The sequence below is a fragment of the Phymastichus coffea genome, unplaced genomic scaffold (genome assembly GCF_024137745.1).
Source record: "Phymastichus coffea isolate CEN01 unplaced genomic scaffold, Cenicafe_Pcof_1.1 PCOF00062, whole genome shotgun sequence".
Classification (NCBI taxonomy): domain Eukaryota; kingdom Metazoa; phylum Arthropoda; class Insecta; order Hymenoptera; family Eulophidae; genus Phymastichus; species Phymastichus coffea.
The window spans coordinates 312,019-329,928 of NW_026706873.1; the positions used below are offsets into that span (position 1 = coordinate 312,019).

The 17,910-nt window shown below is 35.7% G+C and overlaps 2 protein-coding genes across 6 annotated transcripts; one reads left to right on the plus strand and one right to left on the minus strand.

Annotated features, from left to right (window-relative positions):
- Window positions 1-193: 193 nt before the first annotated feature.
- Window positions 194-8,769, minus strand: LOC131666946 (uncharacterized). Of its 4 annotated transcripts, none has more exons than XM_058940056.1 (14): window positions 8,467-8,769; window positions 8,070-8,358; window positions 5,797-7,998; window positions 5,403-5,726; window positions 5,243-5,316; window positions 4,640-4,754; window positions 4,136-4,321; window positions 3,934-4,056; window positions 3,534-3,858; window positions 3,042-3,457; window positions 2,726-2,969; window positions 2,527-2,647; window positions 2,293-2,457; window positions 194-2,215 (listed from the first exon to the last, which is right to left on the minus strand). In XM_058940056.1, the coding sequence occupies exons 2-14, from the start codon at window positions 8,125-8,127 to the stop codon at window positions 2,054-2,056; spliced, it is 4,515 nt and encodes a 1,504-aa protein (XP_058796039.1). In that variant the 5' UTR covers window positions 8,128-8,358; window positions 8,467-8,769; the 3' UTR covers window positions 194-2,053. The 4 variants fall into 4 exon arrangements, with proteins under 4 accessions (XP_058796039.1, XP_058796038.1, XP_058796037.1 ...); XM_058940055.1 differs by having other exon boundaries at window positions 4,136-4,348; XM_058940054.1 differs by having other exon boundaries at window positions 4,640-4,817.
- Window positions 8,770-9,093: 324 nt separating this feature from the next.
- LOC131666894 (ankyrin repeat domain-containing protein 13C) lies at window positions 9,094-15,152 on the plus strand. Of its 2 annotated transcripts, none has more exons than XM_058939952.1 (9): window positions 9,094-10,234; window positions 10,317-10,358; window positions 10,432-10,536; window positions 10,621-10,752; window positions 10,826-11,037; window positions 11,101-11,232; window positions 11,304-11,465; window positions 11,537-11,937; window positions 12,092-12,508. In XM_058939952.1, the coding sequence occupies exons 1-9, from the start codon at window positions 10,126-10,128 to the stop codon at window positions 12,147-12,149; spliced, it is 1,353 nt and encodes a 450-aa protein (XP_058795935.1). In that variant the 5' UTR covers window positions 9,094-10,125; the 3' UTR covers window positions 12,150-12,508. The 2 variants fall into 2 exon arrangements, with proteins under 2 accessions (XP_058795935.1, XP_058795936.1); XM_058939953.1 differs by lacking the exon at window positions 12,092-12,508 and adding an exon at window positions 12,552-15,152 and having other exon boundaries at window positions 9,102-10,234.
- The last annotated feature ends 2,758 nt before the right edge of the window (window positions 15,153-17,910 follow it).

Here is a 17,910-nt window from a genome sequence, read left to right on the forward strand (position 1 = left end):
AAAGCAGTTGGTGATTAATTCGAATAGGAATTCTTTTTATCGACGTAAATCTTATAGAAAAAAATACTTACGATAATGAATGAATTTTCAAATAATCATCAAAATAATTATTGTTAAATGAATACCAAAATGTAATTTTATATACACATTTTTATTTAATAATGAATTAACTACATTATGCAGTTGCTGTAAATGAATCATGTATACCTTTCAATGTATGTATAATAGGGTAATGAATGATCAATTTATAATCATACATAAAAAATGTTTATAAAGTTGAAACATTAAGAGTATAGTTCCAAATATTTACACTTCCTCTACTTATTTATATACATTATGCAGCTTAAATTCTGTTTCAAATATAAAGAGGAGCATTTACACGTACTAATTATAACTGATACATACAACATAATAAATTTATTACATAAAACAAGCATGTACATCGGTGAAATTTCTTTTATATAAGTAATTTATGAGGATAATAAAATATAATAAAAAACAGAAACTTATAATATATACTTAATAAATTTTTTTTTTCATCTTTGACAACGTCAATAAGAAAGATATTCTCTACTTTGTAAAGCTATTACATACTCAAAAGCTAAATTTTTCAAAGAGACATTCTGAAAGAATCAACGGCACAATTAAAAAACAATCTCTTTTTCATCATTAAGTAACAATATACCATATTCTTTGATCCAACAATTATCAATAACAGTTTAATAACTAGGGGGTAATTCAACATTAGAAAAACGAATACATAATACGTAAAGTTGTTAAGCAATTATATAAAAGTAATAATCAAATCATATTGAGCCAAGAAATCTGCTGCATATTTCTTCTTAATATACAAAATTGTAATATTTATTAGTAAAAAACTTTATTTAGCTATAAAAATAACTTTTTTGTTATGGAAAAATGTATCTGATAAATAAATTCTGTTGGGTATTAAAAAAAAAACTAATGGTTTATCCGATTTCTTGTCACGCAGTTACTTATATCGTATTACTCTGAAAGTTTACTGTTCAAATTAAACTTACGTGAAAATATCTCCATTTTTACCTAAAGTTGATAAAATATTTTTACTATTAGGCAGATCGTGATTAAATAACTAGCACTGTTTAGGTCAAATTGAATCCAAGTACATACATTTATGATTACATACAAGATTTTTCTGCAAATCTTTGGCAAATTAAAGCTTTTTGCAGAAAAAGGTAAGACGTCGCTGTTTTGTACATAACTCTAACAATCGTACTTTTTAACAAGCGTTCATTTATCAAACCCATCTCTCATAATTCTACCAAACTTTTAGGCTACATTAACGTATTTGAAAGAAAAAGGCAAAAAGCTGTACAACACTGTTCAATCGAAATAAGAACATTTGTTTCAAAACTCAATTTTTTTACAACTTTTACTACTATATAAGTGATATGAAATCATACACTCTATCCTAAATTGTAATAAATCATTTAACATTAAAAAGTGCAAATATTTAACGGAAACAAAGTCAAATTTTTATAATCATCTCTTTTCTACAAGATAATTTTACATCACTTTTCTATATATGTTACATAAAAATGTCAGTATGTGCACGTTACTGTACTCACCCTGATTTTCTTTCAATTCTATTTAGTCACAGAATGACGTTTACACTGTGCTGGTTAATGTACACGAAGCATTAATGTTTGGCAAAGCCGTCACACAATTTATACCGGAAAGCGTTTAGATAAAAATATCTAAACGATTCTCATGTATTTTGTATCTTCTATAAATTCAGTAAAGCATACATACGTGTGATTGAGCGAATTTGATAAAGAACAACAAAAATATTAGGTATTCTGATAAAAAGTATTATTGCACAAAATAATTTCAAAAATTCGGAAAAAGAATATAGATACTTGAACCATACCGGATATATATAAAATAGTTGTACAAAAATTGCTTGCTTATTTTTTGTTTTGATTATTGAATAAAAACCTGTGCTGAAGTATCAAAACGTCGATGTAGATCAAATATCGTTCGTCGATAGGAATTATGGGAGAATCCAATCACTCTAGTTATCAGTCTCTAGCACGTAAAATATTAGCTCTAGCACTGTTTGCGTGTCTTCACAGCCTTGAACAGCTTTTTGCAAAACTTGAATTAGTTCATTATCCAAGCTGTTCATATATATCGGTGGCAAACGCGTTCCCTCGCTTCCGGCCTCGTACCCGACCTAAATATAGAAGAAACATCAAAAACAAAGCGGAAATTTATCAAACGTTTGTTCGTATATCGAGTATAAATATTTACGTTATCTGGACTAATGGTAGTTCGTACAGCAATTTTCGTGAGTCCTGCATTTACCAATAAGTCGAGTAATTTAACAAGTGCAGCACAGGTAGCTCGCGCTATGCTTTCCGATAGTTTATTTATATCCACAGGGTAATGTATTCCAAATGGTTGATCATCATCGGACTACATAAATAATTAAATAATTAGCGCTACGGTAATCATTTAAGCGTCAGGCAATGCAACGAATGTTACCTTAATTATGAAAACTTCCGTCCAACGTATGAACCTGCTTGTTCCAACAAAGTTAATTCCATTGTGCACTCTAATAGAAGGAATTCCATCCATAGGTTTATTATCAATTGGACTTTTTACACTGAAATTAATTTTATTTACCATAAGTTTCATGAAAATACGAATTATAACTGTGAATAGACCAAAAATATTGCCTCACCTTAAATTGAATTGCGTATCGTTTTCCACCCACTTAATATTCACAATCTCATCTGGTTCTGGAGCACCTTGTCGACCACAGCCAATCGTGAAGTCTTGCATATTTTTTAGAGTAGCTTTCAAAGCTTCCATTTTTTCAGGCATTATTTGAACCATAAGACCATCCTCAAGTATACTTGAATTTGCCGAGAGACCCGCGGATGATTTCAAAGCGCCATTAATAATAATAAAACTGGCACCAGTTACTGTAGAAACAGATAACGCATGCCAAAATATTCAAATAAAAATTTATTTCCCGATAAAAAAAATACGTTTACCTTTTCGAGGCTTATTCTGTATATTGATAGCTTGAGTTTGATAAGTGCTTTCATCCTCAGAATTAGTCTGCATGCAAACCAAATGCGAATCAGCTTGAATGCTAAAGTTCGCGGCAAACACAAGCACGTGGTCATCGGAATTGTTAACACCTTTGATAACTTGGTTGTATCTGTTTTTCGGCAATCTGACCATAGTAGTTCGGTCCTGCATATGGATTGTAAGCCCTTGTACTTTGGGGAGCGTATAGGTGAAGTTTCGGAAGTCCGCAAGGACTTTCATAACTGTGTGTCCAATCTCAAAATACACCGCATCTCTGAAGCGCACAGATACCAACGGGCAGGGGTAATATCGATACTCGGCACCTAGTCGTAATACAAGTCGTAATGGGAAAACTTTTGCCCATGGAGTTTCCCATCTGCATAGATTAAATCATTTAATGCGTTAAATCGCCAAGTATAAAATTATCGTTAAATATGCATGAATGCAATTACCTATGCACCAGCAGGCCGAATAAGAAGGGAGCTGGAGGAACTATGACTTTTTGTAAGCATTGCAGAGTTTGCCTGATGAAGAGAAAGCCCGCGTGCTCGCGAGATCCCAGCAAGTTTCCGCTCTGATGAATGGATATTGCGTACTCGGACAGCGTATTTCCTTTTGTAGCTTCATGATAAATTTGATTGATATGAAGTAATAGATCTTTTGGAACCTCAGTTTCATCCGGCATAGTTTCAACTAAAAATACTATTTCATCTTGACCAACGCAGGCTAAACCTTTCGAAGTTACATTCCAACATGTTCTATTAACACAGCAGTTTACTGCAGAAAAGAAAACGTTATAAATCAATTTCTTTTCGTGGCACATAAAAGTGTTATTAAAGAGAATCAACTTACAATTAACTATTTTTACATAAGCATACAGATTGCGATTAATTGCAAACATCACTGGAGATTTACATTCGTTTTTCAAAGTAGCATAAAGTGCGCTGATGTCAGTAACGTCTTGATAAATGATTTCTAAAAAACAGTAAACAGCATATCATTTCAATGTTCCTACAAGCTTTAAAAACTTATTTAAAATAGTTTCCGAACTTACGTCCTTTGTGTATCGTCACAGTTGGAGGCAGAGCCTCAGGATCATGAGGGATATAGCTATTTGTTGCGAGATCGATCGGTGGACAATTTTGTTTTTTATGCAGAGAGGAAGCTGTGTAGCCGACGCTTCTTCTACTATTATTCTTCCTGATGGTGGCTGGTTTCCAATCCCAGGAAGTGTCGAGCTCTGTCAGGTCACAGCCAGGCCTTATTCCTGTGTTGTTCGTGAGATATGCGTGTGAAAACAAAACAAACGGGATTTGGGATTCTTGGGGCCCGAAGTATGCCATTAAACACACTCCGAGGGGGCGAAATAAAAGTTAATCTTGTTTTCAAAGGAATATGAAACAAACTCAAAATTAACTCAAAAGCGTTAAAAAGGTATGAGTGTTGTGCATGACGTGTGTGATTCACATATATATTTCAATCGCAAAACCATTCAGTGTAAGCAAATTCAGTGTGTGAAAAGTAAAGAGAAAAACCATCTTGACGATCCTGAGCTTACCATCGCTGAACATCACAGATTTGGGCCCTTCTGAGCGTGGCTTTGTACTGCCTTCTCGTTTCAGTACTCCAACTGGCACCATGACCGTGGGCGGTGGCGGTAGGACACCTGCCAACTGTTGCAAAGGCGGTATCGTTGAACAGTACTCCATGGGATTATTTGGATTTGGTGGACGACCCTATAACCATTTGTCAAATACTCCAGAACTCTCAGCTTCTTTGCTACTAGGTTTTTACTTTTTGCAAGTTCACTCGAAAATTCGTCATGCCTAGGTTTTTTTATTAATAATTGGACTACCAATTCAAAATTTTTTTGGATAGAACTAATTTCGTAAAACCATTAATTTACTCAGAAAATATTTGTCATTTCGACATGCTCAATTTATCGACATATTTATTTTTAGAATTTTTCCGAATAGTTTCTTTCATGCTTGATTCAAAATGTATGTAACGAGGTTGAGGTATTCAACAAGTTGTTACAGGTTTATCATACTTGTGCATTCTCTAAAGACTAAGATTAGTAAGAAGTGTGCAATTCCTATTAGATTCAATGCGATTAAAGAAAATAAGCGTGCAATTATGGCATGAAAGGGAAAAAACATACCTGAGGTGAGTTTATGCTCGTTGGATTTATGCTTTGGAAGCCAGTGTAATCTCCCGAGCCGTTATCACTTTCCGCTGAAATTATAATTGTTCAATATGTATTATTAAATGAACAAATGATAAAATATTAATTTTTCATTTAAACGGAATACATAGAATACCTTTTGACAAGAGTTGATGACACGGAATACATACTCGCGAGTCGACGTTATTTTGATATTCCAAACGGAATTTCATACTGCAACATTTACTACATAGAACCTTGCCGCAAGCTCTGCAATGATGTCTCCTCTTGACAACAGTGAACTTCGTATCGCAAAGCATGCAGTTTGACGCATCACTGTCAGGTACCCAGAATGGTGGCTGTTTGCCAAGCATCATTCCACCAGATTCCATCGATGAATTTTCTGAAATATCTGGAGATGGAGCTCTTATGTTGTCACGGTTGCCTTCGGTGTCTGATGATTCTTGATTGTACGATGCTCCTATTTTGCATAATAAAAGAACGATTATTATTCACCAAAAATTGCTTTTCGATGCTATGTATAACTTTACCTGCAGACGAAGTGTTGGACATGACAATAGATGACGTAACGTCGAGAGTTTGAGGCCTGACAGGCCGATTGGGATCATCGTCACTACTGTCAGTGTGTTCAACATTGTTTTCCAGAGTTTTTGTTTTCGTGTAAGCTTGACTAGGATAACTGCGACAACCAAGTTTGTCGTTAACATCGACGTTTCTCGTAACGGAGAACCTCGAGATAGTTTCCGTATTTCTAACAGGTGGTCTACTGTTAAGTTTTTTATCGTCAGAGGTGTTATTGATTTTTAGCTCGCTGTCGTCCATATTCTTGTTGTCAACATTGTCAAATTTGGAAGTGCTGCTCTTGGAGCAGTTTAGATTTTTATTTTCCTCCGATGCGGCAGCTCTTATGCTTTCGTTATTATCCGAATCGTTAGTAGCTAAATAATTACCATTTTCCTTGTCCGACTCGTCATCTTTGTTGACTTTGTTGTCGTCTCTATGACTAGATTTCTGAGGGATTGGCTCTGAATTATCGGAACATTTTCTTACTTTCTCGTGCGTCTTCTTGTTCACCTTGATCTTTGTTTCGTCGTCGGTAACTTGCATGCTGATTTTACTTGACTCTGACGTTTTCTTTACAGTTGTTGAGAATTCCCTCGAACTTTCACCGCTACTTCCGGAGCTTCCTAAGCTATAGTCAATGACAGGAAATTTCTTGGCTTTTTCTTGCAAGTCTTCCTGAGAAACTTGAGGTAGTTCTCCTATTGTTACTGCTTCGAAAATTGGCGCTTCATTGGCATCTTCATCATTTTGTTTAGCAGATAACGGTTTGGTTTTCAATTCTGCAGGCTTCTCAGATGAAATATTTTCATATACTACTAAAGCTCCTTCTGTAGCTCTTTCTTCTGCTTCTAATTCAGCTAAATACTTGTTCAATTCTTCTTCGGACATATCATCGATTGTTGGAAAGCCAATGACAGATTTTGCCTCTGGCACTTGTACTGGTGGGTGATCTAACTGTACATTTTGAAAAACTAATTTTGTTGGATTTATTATTGAGGTTGTTGTATTTGAACTTGCAGCTGTATTGGTAAATGCAGTTTGAGGTTCTGATTCTTTCAAATTGAGCTGATCAATCATTTTTTTGGCTGCAATTTCTAATTCTGTGTTAGTTTCAGGAAGATTCTCCCTATTTCCAACATAGATGCACTCGTACACTCCATCTTTGTTTTGAGCTTCGAAATTTATGTTTTCATAAGTATGAGCAGCTACTTCAGAATTTATTGACTTAACTTCATTCACTGTTCTGAATACATCTTGAGCTTTTGGAATATCTGTTCCAATATAAACATTTTCATACACATGCTCTGGCTCACTCAATAAACTATTTGTACTATTATCAGATTTCTCAAAGTAATTCAAGCTTTGATTATCTTGTGTCAGAAAATCTGAAAATCCTAAGCTTGGATCTAACTTCACAGTATTATTTTCACTAGTTTTTTTAGGTATACAAGTATCTAGCTTAGTGGGCAATAAAATATTTTGATACTTGGGTGGTACTGAATTGCATTCTTTTTTATTAGACATCAGATCTTCTTCTCTTGTTGACAATAAGTCATCAATGGAGCATTTCTCAACAGGTTCACTACTGCTTTTAGCAAAGCTTGACATGAAAGAGTCAGCCACATCAATAATGTTACTACTCTGGCCAGTATTGACAAAGCTAGAACTAGTAGCAGCCATATAATCAGCATGATTGTAAACACTGCTAATACCAGCTTGCATGCTCGGTTGATTCAAAATCTTGTTGTAGCTAGTCTGATTGGATAAAATGTTATCGTTTGGCTGCTTCTGCAGCAGTTTTTGCGATATGTCATTGTGTATGGTTAAAGGTGACTGATCAACATCTAGATTAAAACCGTGCTTATATTGCATCTTATCATCATGTAGGTTATCGTAAGTATAAAAATGATTTATTGAATCTAAGTTGTCAATCATGCTCTCTGGTTTTCTTATACTATCAATATTACTAGATATGGATGTCTGATCTCTCACAAGATTCATTCCCTCATTCCTCATACCTGTCCCATCTAGAATATTAACTAAACCTAAATCACTGTTAGCACTAGGTTCTGTCTGTGGCTGATGATAAACAGTTGAGATTCCACATTGCATGTGCAGGCTTGAATGCATGGGTGGAGCAGAAGCTGCTGCCCCTTGCTCTGAATGACCTGAAACATCAAAATACGTTCTACAGTTGCTGGAAAGCTCTGCAAGCACATAGGATCAGGTCAATACATACCTGCATTAAAGTCAAAGTCATCAATAACTTTGTCCAAATCGACAGTGAATTTCTCCATGGTCGTGTCGTCGTCGGCTTAATCAATGAGTAACGCTGTCATTTAACCTATGTAGCATTTGACGAGTCGTCTCTCGAGAAATTATTAGTCGTCAACTTATATGGCGAACGAGGAAATGGCGAGAGCAGCTGCAACAGGACGAGCATGGAGAGGCAAGGCAATAGCGGCTCCCGGTCGTCAAGTGCATTTGAAGCCTTGATTAAACAGCACCGAGAGTCATCAAAGTCGTTTCTGAAAACGGAGAGTGCCGCAATAGGAGCAGCATGATTAGCAAAAACTTCAAAGGAATACACGCGAGCAAGGACAAAATAAACAAAAGAGAGCCCAGCTTATTTATACCTCGTGACATCAGCTGTGCGGGAGCAGCAGCAGCAGCAGCGAGTGTTGACTTAAGTTCTTTGACAGCCGCGAATTTTCCTCTTCGGTTAAGTCCTTTCAGCCGCAGCCCCGAATTCCTCGTCGCAGTGACGATCCATCCTGATCACGTGAAAACGTCTAAACTGTTGGTCTGACGGTTTGTCTTTGCAAGAACTCAAGAGAACGTTCATGCACTTCGTTGCACTTTGCACTTTTTTTCTCTCTTACCTACGGACGACCGACGTACACCTCGGTAAAAGTTATTGCTTGTTCGTTCGCAGTCAGTAAATGTAAAGTGTGATACGGACAATAGAAATGGCAGCTTGCGTCGATGCGACATCTCACGGGAGCGCCAATTGTTCGAATTATGCGCGTTTGCATTGCGATTGTATCGGTATTGTGTTGCGCTCTAATAGAAAGTAACCTATAAAAATGCACACATAAATCGCTGCCATTTACATTATAAATGACTAGAATGACCTTTTCCTTCTCGATCAAAATCAAACTTGCATTCAAATTAGATTATTTGCCGAAAATTAGCCAAACTCAACATAATAAATAAAAGCTCCACTTGGTAGCTCCAGCTGGTAAAAATAGTCCAATTAAAATACATCTCTGTTCATTGCCACGCGAGATTCTCATCTTTTTTTCTTTTCGCAATCGGGGTCCATCAGTTCTCATTCTCACTTGCTTGGTTTGCGTGCGCGTGTTGTAACTCATATTTTTAACTCTTCTAATTCGTAGAAATTCAACACGCGCGCATTTGACAAGAGAAAAAGATAGCTGGAGCAAACAAAAAAGCGAAGGTCGAGATATATATCAATGATGCAATCGATCTCATCATAATAGAATTATTACCGAGCGAAAGCTTGTGCAATGCCGCTATATCGAGCGCTTGTTTTAACTGTTGAATGTTGCATCTATCGTATGCTAAATTATAAATCTTTGTCGCTTCCTTGAGAGAAGAACAAACAAAGAGGGGAAGGAAACCTTCGCAACTAATCGCGGCCTCGTTAGAATGGGGCTCCAGCACAGTTGTTTTAATTAGGTGAGCTCTCTTCGTCGCGTGGGTCTTGACATTGGGGCCGACAACGTACGGCGAGAGAAGTGTGGTGTCTGTCAGTGGTGTGCGCGGCGGCGGCGCAGTGCGCTTGCCTAAAATGGCGACTTCCTTGTGTGATGATTGTCCGCTGCTACTCTGACAGGCAGAAGTCCGGAAACTCGCAATCGCGTGGGCGTTCTGTACGCGCGCGCGAAAAGTTATAGTCCCCTCGCTGACATCGACGTCGTTGTTGTCCAACGACTGTTGCGAGAGTAAGTACAAGATCACTTCTGTTCGGTTAAGAAAAATAAACTCCGCAATCGAATTTTCTTCGTCGTGCATATAAACGTTCGATGTCGCGAAAAAGTACGAGGGTTGAGAGGACAGTGCAGTACTACTCCTCGCAGTGATGAAAAGGAAAAAAAGATTGAAGATATTATGGGGACGACTAATGGCTTTACATCGTTCAACGTAACCGAAAAACGACAGGCTCCAATGTCGACCTAATTTATCACTGCTATCCGTTCGTTCGATTCCTATTTTCTTTTGGTTTTTTTGTCGATCGCCAAGAGCGATCGTATTATTATACGAGAGTAATCATGGCTGAGGATGAACTTTATCCTATACATAAATGTATATTCGAGGGGGACATGAAAACCTTGAGTTCTCTTATAAGGACTCATGACATTACAGCTAAAGATAAGCAAGGTACTGTGCAAAGCAGACATTTATTGATTTGCTTTTATGTTTTGCAGTTTTAACGTCGGTCTATACATTTGTTCTGTTGCAGGAAATACCCCATTACATCTAGCTGTTATGCTAGGTAGAAAAGGTACCATCTCTCAATTATAATTATAGATTGATTTGGAATGTGCCTTTGTGCTAATTAGAGGTTAACGTTACAGAATGTGTTCAATTTTTATTGACTCATGGAGTACCTGTTAAAGTTAAAAATATTTCTGGATGGAGCCCTTTAGCAGAAGCAATTAGTTATGGCGATAGGCAAACCAGTAAGTCATTTATCTAAACACCTGAAATTCAATTGCCTTAAAAGTTTTCCTTTTAATTTAGTTTGTTTTCCTTTTTATTTATAGTATCATCCCTTGTAAGGAAATTAAAACAGCAAGCAAGAGAGCAAATGGAAGAAAGAAGACCAAATTTAGTGGCAGCTTTGCGTCAAATGGGAGATTTTTATATGGAACTTAAATGGGATTTTCAAAGTTGGGGTGAGTAAAAGTGATGCATTATTGCATACAATAATTGAAAAATATAATGATTAAATTGTGTACTGTATTTCAGTACCCCTAGTATCTAGGATACTACCTTCAGACATTTGCCGAATACATAAAAGTGGAGCATCCATTAGAATGGATACAACTTTAGTAGATTTTAATGACATGAGATGGGAAAGGGGTGACATATCTTTTATTTTTAATGGAGACCAAAAACCAAGTAAATCCCTTACTGTTCTTGACAATAAAGCCAAACTTTTTCAACGAGTTAGATATGAGGTGATTAATTTTATCATATCTTTATTGCTCTAGCAACAGATCAATGACTATTTGATATTTTAGGAAACAGAGCTTGAAATTGAAGATGAAGTTGACATTTTAATGTCTAGTGATATAATGGCAGCTCAAATGTCAACAAAAGGTATTACTTTCTCCAGAGCACAAACTGGCTGGATTTTCAAGGAAGATAGAAGAGTGAGAGTTTATTTGTAGTTAATCTTTATTCTTTTGTATATTGATTCATAACTTAATATTTTATTTTGCAGGAAAAAGTTGGCCCATTTCAAGCAGATTTTTATCAAATTAATGGTATGGTGCTAGAAAGTAGAAAAAGGAGAGAACATTTAAGCGAGGAAGATCTTCAAAAAAATAAAGCCATTATGGAATCACTGACTAAAGGTTCATCTCAAGGTTTTCAAAATGGAGAAGTAAGCACCAGTAAAGAAAAATTGTTATCCATCATTTTATTTTATATTTATAGTATTGTATATTATTATAGCCTCCTATGAGAAGGGCATCTTTAAATCCGCCACCCAATTCAAATATTACATGGGAAGAATATATCTCAGCTCCACCGGGTCAGTGTCCACTGCTTGGTAGAAGTTTAGTGTACAAAGAAAGTAGCAAATCGTTTAAAGCCACAGTGGCGATGAGCTCAGACTTTCCATTAACGGTAGAGATGCTACTTAACGTTTTGGAAGTTATAGCACCGTTCAAGCATTTTAATAAATTGCGAGAGTTTGTACTAATGAAGTTACCACCTGGTTTCCCTGTGAAAATCGACATACCAATTCTTCCGACAGTTACGGCAAAGATTACATTTCAAGAATTTGCCTTCAAGCAAGACATTGGCCCAGAATTGTTTCAAGTACCGACAGACTACTTTGAAGATCCTCTGAGGTAAGATATTTGGTTTTTATAATAAATTTATTCTACTCATTCGATTGTTTAAAAATTCAACAGTCATTTAACCGAGTAAGCTGTTCGTGCTTAATACATAAAATAATAAATCATTTGGCAAACTAAGAATTCTTCATGTACAAATGAATTTCAGATACTATGGAGCATATTTGGCTATGTTGATGGTCCTAGATACCGTGTCGTCCCACTGAAGCGGAAAATCAGTCAAAAGTTCCAAATTTTATTCATTGTCATTTGACATCAGTTAATAACTAATAATGCTTTTATTTCAATTGCTTTTATTTTATTTATAATCAAATAACCAAATTTTTAATATTTGTTTAAGATAATTTTTTCACTAAAATAATTAATAGCAAGAGTTATCATTGATAAAAGTAACTCATTTAATGTTGAGAATTAATTAATTCATGATAAATTAGTCTTTAATGCTAAATTAATGCTTGTGATCATCATCAGTCACTTTGTTAACCATAGTATACTAAAATTTAAGTGTAAAGACACAAAAGCCCAATAAACTAAATTTAAACCAGTATTTTTTAATGGGACTGCAGATCAGGTTTCACTACAACTAATTTTCATATTTCACCTTACAGATTTCCAGACTTATGACGCTTCGGTATCTTAACATTAATCGAGGTCAATTATTGGACTAGCTGGGGGTTGCTTTCGTTACTGAGGGAGCAATTAGCACTCGTGTATTTCTACTTGGGATCAATCTCAACAGCATTTATTCGAAACACTGTGTAATATTCATTCAGTAATATATCGATCATTCACCGTACATAATGCTACTGAGCGCACCATTCTACTTATTTCTAACGAATTAGGAATGAAGTGCTCCACTTATATGTAAAGAAAAAAAAAACAACAAAAAATATGTAAAAATATGCACTTTTGTAAGTATATTTGTTCATTAAGCTCTATGCAAGACTGCTATGTTTTTTCGTGCTCTTTGTCGGAATCAAGCCAAGGTTCTGAAGAAAAAAACTGATTATTATACTATAAAAACCGATATCGGTTTTTATCATTTTTAAAAATCAATAATGCAGTGACAATGAGTTGTTTTTTACGACTGTGTATAATTCTGTTTATATATTGTAGCAATAATTGTGTAAAACGAAATCCTGTAGACCAGATGAATTTATATAAGTTTGTATGAAAAATAACGCTTTTTTTAATAATTCGTTAACCAAAGGTTCGATGGTACTTGTTTATTTTAAACTTGGCCAGTTACTTATTCAGAAATTTTTCGCTATTGAGTAAATTTCGTAATCAAGTAAATTGTTCTTTCTCGTTTTGCAACTGAAAGTAATACATCACAATCATAGCAACATAGACATCGTAATCGGTAAAGAGCCACACAAATAGATTTTGTACATGTTGTTGAACTGAAATATGCGTTACATAGGTATGCATAACGTAGTGTGCTTTATATAACAGTATTCTTTTTGTTTAAACTTGTTAGGATACGTGTTTTTGAAATATGTATGTATGTCATAATTGAGTTTTTATTTTTTACCATAAGAGCTTTGAGTTAAGGATATTACTCGATGTACATTTGGCAAGTCAATTACAATTTCGTGAAAAAGCAATTTATAGCTTATTAAATTGATTTAATAATATTTCATTTTTATCTCAAAATCATATCAGAAAAATATTCTTTTTGAAATTTCGTAATATTTTGAAATTTGAAGACGTAAAGTTTACAAAAATGCAATCTTAAAGTGTTTTTCTTTTTTTTAATGGACAATGGGGAGTTTAATAAGAAATCTGTATTATATGCAAAATTTTATTGATTTGATAGTATGAAAGCTTACATTTGTTTTTCTACAAACTTCAGTGTGAAAATTCAACATTTCTTTTGCGAATAATCATCTGATTTCTTGTAGCACTTTGTATAATAATAATAGTTTAATATATTAAATTTGTTCTGTTAATACAAAACTGTTACGACGAATATACATTTAAAATGTTAATGTAATAATGATAATAAGTTTCTTTTTAGAGTCGATAATTGGAATATCAGTTATAGCGTGAAACTCACGAAAATAATAAACGAATAAACACAATATTGTGGGAGCAGATTTAGTTAAACAACTGCTTTTAATAGAATAATATCTGAAAATACTCCTGATTCACAATGTGATTTACGCATAATCGTTATGCAGAAAGCACTTGTTTGCCGCCATCTATGTTACTGTGTAAAAGCTAAAAGTAAAAAAAAAGAAAAAAAACATTATATACATAACATTGTACAACAGAAATATTTACGCTGCCTTTTCGATGACTATTTTATTGCATTAATTACTGCGGAGACTCTGCCTTGTTAGAGCGATAGTTCACTAAACAATTGCTGAATTCGAATGGTCATGTCAAACGAAGCTAGACTTTATTAATTCAACAATCGATCCAAAAGCCAAGTCATTGGAAATATTTTCGAAATTTTTGACTACGTGTAAAGTTACGATATTGTGAATGGAAACATATTTTAAAAATACTAATTGCGATTTAAAAACGAATCAATGCAGTAACTATTGCAATCTTTACTGCTCAGAATCATATCGAATATCGAGGTTTCAATTCTTTTTCTAACTATTAAACTTTAACTTTATAAACAGTACAACCAACACTCAAAACATTTTTCTGTCTATGATAAATGTCATAATCAAAATTATTTTAATACATTTTTTATCGACAATAGCATTCGTCAAAGCGCAGCTAATAAATTGAGCCATTATTTCTCTATACATTGCAAAATATCAAGAACTAAAATTCCCGACTGATCGTATATAATATATACAGCTCAAATAAATGACCAATTGATTTTTTAACGAGGCACCTGAGCTAAGCATTGCTGTTATAAAAATCGTTTTCTGATCAGCTTCACGTGAGAAACTCACACACGAATGTAATAATCTCGAACGAAACATGTAAAAGCGGCGCATAATGCGTTGTTAATCAATAGGTGCAGTGTTTTTCGTCAGTGTTCCACTGATGAACACGTGGCTGCACGATACCACAATCGCGAAAGGAAAATGAAACTGAAAAGAAAATGAAATAGAAGAAACCTGATACGTGGTGCAAGGTGAAAAAACCGTTTTCCTACTTAGAAGAAAAAAGTAAAAAAGAACACGATACCTTAACTAAGTATTTGTAAATTGTCATAACAAGATGAAAATAAAATCGTCATGCGTACGAAAGCTTGTTATTTTATTATTCACGCAACCCTCCACCCAACATTATCAGTGCAATAATAACGATATTTATTTACTTGTACATGGAAACTCGCTATCTTATTATTCATTTGTATCATGTCCATAGATAGAAAGAGTTGAAAACATTAAAGTGTATTTCTCTTAACCGCGCAACAGGGAAGCCGCACACGAATTACCGTGAGAGAGGAAGAAGTTGAAAGAATTACATTAAATTAGCAACAAAAAATTATTGAGTATCGATAAGCGAAAGGAAAAACGTAACGCGTCAGTTAACGAGTACTGATTGTTGCGCGTACGTCGGTGTACTTTTCGAAACGCCTATTCACTTATTTCCAGAGGATATCTGTTCTCCTTCCTATATCTCGACAGATAAGACGTTTTAAAATAAATCTCAAGTTGGGAAAGGGCAGCTGCAGGAGCCGGAGCTCGCGCTGCATAAAGCAATCGCGGCGTTATTTCTCATCCGCTGCCGAAGCGAAATGTCGAGGAGCGCGCGCTCGAGAATTACGATGATCGAATAATATTGCCAACTACGAAACGGCGCGCAACATTGTTACGCGATGACGGTGAGTAAGGAAGTGAATTTCCGCGCGGCACACATTGCGCGCACTGTTGTCTAGCGCGTATTCGTATAATAAACGTCATCGCGAGCGAGCTGATAAACCGGTTGGATCGTTCGCTTTATTTGTTCGTTGGCTCGACGAACTGAAAATAATAATAATAATAGTAATAATAAGAATAATAATAGACTTTTACATATTTCGTCCCAAGCCTGTTAACGCAGTGCTCTTTTTCATTTTACTCCGCACTTTTTGGCTTGATGGAACGGATTGCTATACGAATAAGCGCGGCTTCATCCTCTCTTTTTTTTTTCGTTTTGTTTTCGGGATGTCGATATAATATTTCCAATATCGGATGCCAGCAGATATACGTGTATAATTAACGCTCCGTTTGCGGTATTGGAGGCGGCGATCCGTCAGAAATTCAGGTCAACGCAAACAAAATTATGTAACAATCGATATTTTGCACTTCTCGCGCGATCTTACTCTGATTAAAATAACGTTGCTCCATTGAGAGAGACGGCAGCTGCTCTCTCACTGTCGCAGGCCGCGAATATACAGAGTCTGGCTGATAAGCGGATAAGCGCGCCGATGACCGTTGACCCGGCAAACAATCGAGTCCAAACTCACTCTCGGCTCTCGCGCGCACGCGCGCGCCTTTACATGCTCCCCCGTGGAAACTTGGGAATTTTCCACGCGGAAGGACAGATGCTGCGCTCTATTGCCGGGCAAGCTTCGGTCTTTTAATTACCTGTCCGGCTGTACTTCTTTTTCGATTACATTTGCAGATTACGAAAACTTGAGCTCTCTATCTCTTTCTTTTTCTCTTCTTCTCTCTCTCCCCCTCCCTCTCTTTCTCTCCCTTTTTCGGAGTTTTATCAGCGCGCAAAAGAAAGAAGAAGAGCGTGAATTTATCGGGCAATCCGATGCGTCAACGTGTTTACTTTCTATTGATCTATCGAGTAATGCCGATTCAGTCCAAGATGTTTATTACTAAGCTTTCGCGAAGGAAATGTACGAAGGTCTTGTCAATTATCTAACTCTCGATATTCGGTGTCAGAATGGATAATTTTCAGAACAGTTACATATCTACGCTTAACATTTAACATTCTACTCACGGTTCACCAGCACATTCTTTACAGCAGAGATAATTTTTTTTCTCTATCTTCTTCAGCTTCTTCTTCTTCGCTTTATCGCCATTTTTTTCCGGCCTTCCGTGTAAACGCACTCGCGTACTCGCCCGGCAAAGTAAAAGAGAAAAGAAATCATTGCGTCTAGCTTTGCTAAATACTATTTTTAAATTGGGTAAAAAATCCAAATTGATATATGGTTCATTGGCCGTCTGTGATTTACAGCGGACGGAAATTAATTCGTGTAACAAATATTTACGATAAGCTTTGTATTTTGTACGGCTAGGCAATCTCGCTCAAGGCTTGACGTCTCTCCGAGATCCAATTAATATTGCAAATATCGTGCCAATAGATGAGTAAACAGACTGGACAGATGTCACAATAAAACTAATTATCTCGGATCTCGAAAGTACAGTGCATGGTCATTATTTATGTGTTTTCGCGCTGCACTGCGATTGACAATTTTTCCGAAAAACACGGATTTCTTTTCTTCTATTGCACGTAATCTTTATTTGTTGCACGATACCCTTTTTACCTCGAGTATAAATCATCCAGTTTATTGGCGATAATGAGATCGATGAGCTTATTCGTTCCAATTCGAGCGTTTTCTAATCTTTTTCCAAACCTTCCAGAGCTGACTCATGCACTTTCCTGCGCTTTTCGTGCACTTTTCCACAGATCGCTATTTTCTCAATGCGAAGCGTGCGTTCACTCGACGGGGACAAAAAAAAACGAGAGAATTATTTGCAATATATTACTAATTAATCTTGTATTAGCTTATGAGTTGGACGTATATCTCGGGTTACTTTTCAGCGATTCCTCAGAAATAGCACATTTACACCAAATGAAAAATTTTTTTTTATCGTCACGTATGCATTTTTAACTCTGCAACATCTAGCAGATTCAATTTTATAACCTACGCATAAATCCCAAGGTCTAAGAAATTATCTCGTTCTTACGTATCTTTTTTTATAATTCTTTTTTAACTCTTCGTGTTTCATTTAACGATATCTCAACACGCTACTCGTCGTTGCATGATTCTTGAAT